Below are 4134 nucleotides of genomic sequence, written 5' to 3'. Positions count from 1 at the left end.
TCAGAAAATTTTTTGGAGTTAAATTTTGCACTAGTAGCTGCGATATTAAACAGTTCTGGGTTATTAATTGATTCAGAACTGCAAGTATTCAATGTAATGAATGTTTGGTTGAACCATAAAAGTATTGAACGGAGTAAACATGCAAAATATCTCTTGCAAAGAGTTCGGCTTTCATTACTAACTGTTCCTGCTTTGAAAAATATTTTAGACACAAACTTATGGATAGTCATGAATCATGAATGTTCTGAAGTTGTAAAGAAAGTAATAACGTGCAAAAACAAATATCCTCGTAACTCTACCAATACTTTACCTATAATCAGGTACTGTAATCAATGGGACTTTAATTTTATTATTGCTGGAGGTAAACGTAGACATGTTATCAGGGATGATTTTATTATCGATGGTACTGATTTTTCGAGAATTAGCAGTTTACCAACTACAAACTATGGAAGAGATGGTTCGCAAATTTTTTGCATTAAAGGTCAAATTTACGTTTTTGGTGGTTTTGATAACAAATACGACCCAGTAGTTCCTATTGAAAAATATTCACCTTCTACTAACACTTGGGATATAATAGGAGAAATGAGTGATAGGCGTATAAACTTTTGTGCATGTTCATTTATTGATGATGTTTATGTGTTAGGTGGTATTAGTTTACACTTAGATGGTGATAATAGTTCTTGTGTAAAGTTTTGTACAATTGTTAAAAAATGGAAAGAAATTGCTGAAATGAACGTGATGAGACAAAATGCATCAAGTGTTGTTTTTGAAGGAAGAATTGTCGTTTCAGGTGGACATAACAACAGCGATGGAAATTTGAACACTGTTGAGACATATGATCATATTGACGATTCATGGAAGTATATGCCAAACATGATTGAGAGGAGAGACTGTCATAAATCAGTTGCTATTAAGAACAAGCTGTTTTTACTCGGTGGTAATATGTTTGATAGCTGTATTGAAGTTTTTGATTCACACTGTAACCGATTTGTTTTGATAGAAAATACCAAAGGGTTGAATGATTACATGGCTGACATTTCTGACATCCTTTCAATTGGAAATAAAATTGTCATTTTTAGCAACGAAAAAGGATGTGTGTTGATTTATGACGTTGAAATTGATGAGTGGTCAAGAAAATCGTGTGAAGCAACAAAAACTATGGAACAGTTTTCTTGTTCTGCACTACCAAAATAATAAAAAAAAAGTAAATTTGTGATAAAGTTTAAAACAAGTTTAAAATGTTTTTGCATTGATTTTGACGACTCTTATTGTTGTTTGAATTAGTTTAAGGTTTGTTGTCTTTTAAACTTATCTAAAATTAATGATTGTTGTTTTTTTGAAAAGCTTATAATTAAGAAAATTTGAAATAAATACATACTTTGAAAGTTTCCAAGCCAATCTTAATAAGCACAAAAACAGAAAGTTTTGAAATTTACAATTTAGATTTCTTCTTCAGCTATTGTCTTTTGAAATTATTATTGGTTTCTGATATAAAACTTTTAAATAATTTGTTTAAGTATTTAGGTTTGACACGTTGTTTTGATTAGTTAATAAATACAATATAACAAAAGCAATTTATATTCATTTACGTATTTTTTTAAAGATACTATTCTATATTTAACTACAAGTTAGCTTAATTAGAGTTTGTATTTAAACTCGAAAGCTTAGAGAGCCTAATAATTTCATATAAATTTACCATGTTTTAAACCAAATTACTTGTAATTCTTACTTGTATTGAAACTATTTAATTTAATTATATTACAACAAATTCTATCGGCTTTAAAGACAATTAAAAGCACAAAAAGGGTTGCAATAAAATTGTTATTTGAAAAGACTAATATTAATTGGTCATAAAAGACGTTTACCTTATCAATAAAAAAAACTAAGCTTATAAAAAATTTGTTTTAGAAATATGTAATTAATTTTAGTTAGTTTTTTCCGAAAAATTTAATTTACTGAAAATAAGTTAAAGCTAATATAAAGTTATCCCTAATAAGTAACAATTTAGAAATGTTAGATGATTTTGGATTAAATTTCATGGTTTAGAAAAAACTCAGATGTTTTTTTTAATTCTAGCAACCTTGCTAGGCATAGAATCATGGTTTCAAAAAGCATTCAATGTTGACATCAGACTCGGTAAAAAGCATTCTGTGTAGTGTTAGAAATCCACGAAGTACTTAATTTATATTTCAATTATGTTATACCTAAAGCTATAATTTATTAACAAGTTGTAAAAAACTTTATTGTTAATAAAATGATCTAGTTTTATAAATACATAATATATTAATACCATTTGCAGTTGCGCTCTACTATTAAGGAAAAATAAAAGGTGATGTTGCCAACTTTATCCGATAAAATATAAAATATTGCACTTTGTTTGTAAATACCCATTTATGCCTAACTAGCAGTTTTTTCTTTAGTTTACATCGTATACTCCAAGTATCTAGACAATGTTAAGTTAACATAAACTTTAACAAGCTATTCTTAGTTGATTTTTTTTGTTTGTTTTATAAAATAGTATAATTTATGATTATTTATTTTTAAGTTATTTATTTTTATAAATGAGCTTCAAGTTGTTGTATTAGGATGTGTATCTTTGTGTTTCTGTAGATATATAAGAGTAAGTATTGTAACTGAAATTTCTAAATTAGTTTTAAAATGTTGTATGCTTAAGTCTTGGACAAGGCGTTAAAAGTATCCGTGGTGTGCAACTCGACAACCGAAACGTTTTTGGTGCACAAGGTTCAAGGATCAAATATTTTGAACGTATTTTTTATCGTTCGATAAACTATATGTACACAACATGCAATAAGAAAAAAATAGCCTTTATTTGATTATAAAAGTTAGTCTTTTTTATTAAAAAATATGCAAAACTTACTGGATCATAGCAAATCAAACAAGTGAATGTATACAAGATAATGTTACTCTTCTAAACTGTACCCCATGTTTTTTTTCTCTCAACTTTTAAAACTCCAAGAAATTTCCAAAACGTCTTTACACTATATTGAGCGTTGGTTTAAAACCGTTGCTGATTCAAAAGACTTTCTAAAGTTAGACTTTACATTAGTACTTTCAATTTTAAACAGTTCTAAGTTGATAATTGATTTAAAGCTGCAAGTATTTAATGTAACGAATGCCTGATTCAATCATAAAAGTTATGAACGAAGTTAAAGTGCGAAATATCTTTTGTAAAGAGTTTAACTTTCATTACTAACTGTTCCTGCTTTGAAAAACACTTCAGTCAAATATTTGTAGATAACTAAGGTTGATAAATGTTCTGATGTTGTAAAGAAATTGATCATAGAAAAAATGAACTACTGATAGCTATAACAATATTTAAACTACAAATAGGTACTGTAGTCAACAAAAATATTGCTTTATTTTAACTTGAAGTGTAAATACAAGTAAAAGCAGACTTTTGAGGGATGCAATGAAACTGCTTTACATAATTTAATTTTTTATCGAAAAAATGAAGGAAGAAACAATTCAAAAGTTTTTTACAATAAAGGTTAAATTTTTGCGTTTGGTGGTATCAATGGGAGCTACATACCAGTAATTCTTTTTGAAAAAATCCATCTGCTACTAAAACTTTCAATGTTATAGCTAAAATGAATAACCGGCGTATAAACTATTTAAATTTGTTCGTCCATCGATAATAGTTATTGTATAGAAGGGTATATTTCTCAAAAATTTAGAAGAATTATTACTTGTGTTTAGTAGAATACAACGAGCTCAAATTTAAAAGAAATATCTAAAATGAACACATCAAGACAAGTTTCATCTTGCATTACAATAATTCATGGACACAATAAATCAAATTGGTAAAATTGTTGAAATGGAGGTAGAAAGTCAAAATGCATCACGTGTTGCGTTTAATTAAAAAATGTTAGTTCTGTTAGATACAGCGCTGGAAATTTGAACATTGTTGAGGCATATGATCATGTTGACAATTCATGGAATTATATGCCAAACATGATTGAGGGTAGAAGACACAATAAATCAGTTGTTATTAAGAACAAGCTATTTATTGCTGGAGGATATGGGATTAAAACCAACAAGGTATAAAATTCATGGTACAATTTGAAATAAGTGTATCGATGACCAGTTTTTGTTAATAACTAAAAACTATCAACA

At 27.8% G+C, this 4134-nt stretch overlaps 1 protein-coding gene across 1 annotated transcript; it reads left to right on the top strand.

Moving 5' to 3' along the window:
- Positions 1 to 228: 228 nt before the first annotated feature.
- LOC145829078 (kelch-like protein 36) lies at positions 229 to 1194 on the top strand. Its single transcript, XM_082936811.1, has one exon. The coding sequence runs from the start codon at positions 229 to 231 to the stop codon at positions 1192 to 1194; it is 966 nt and encodes a 321-aa protein (XP_082792937.1).
- Positions 1195 to 4134: the final 2940 nt, after the last annotated feature.

Source organism: Thalia democratica, chromosome 2 (assembly GCF_965202585.1).
Source record: "Thalia democratica chromosome 2, ktThaDemo2.hap1.1, whole genome shotgun sequence".
Lineage (NCBI taxonomy): Eukaryota > Metazoa > Chordata > Thaliacea > Salpida > Salpidae > Thalia > Thalia democratica.
This window is presented reverse-complemented; position numbering and strand designations above follow the sequence as displayed.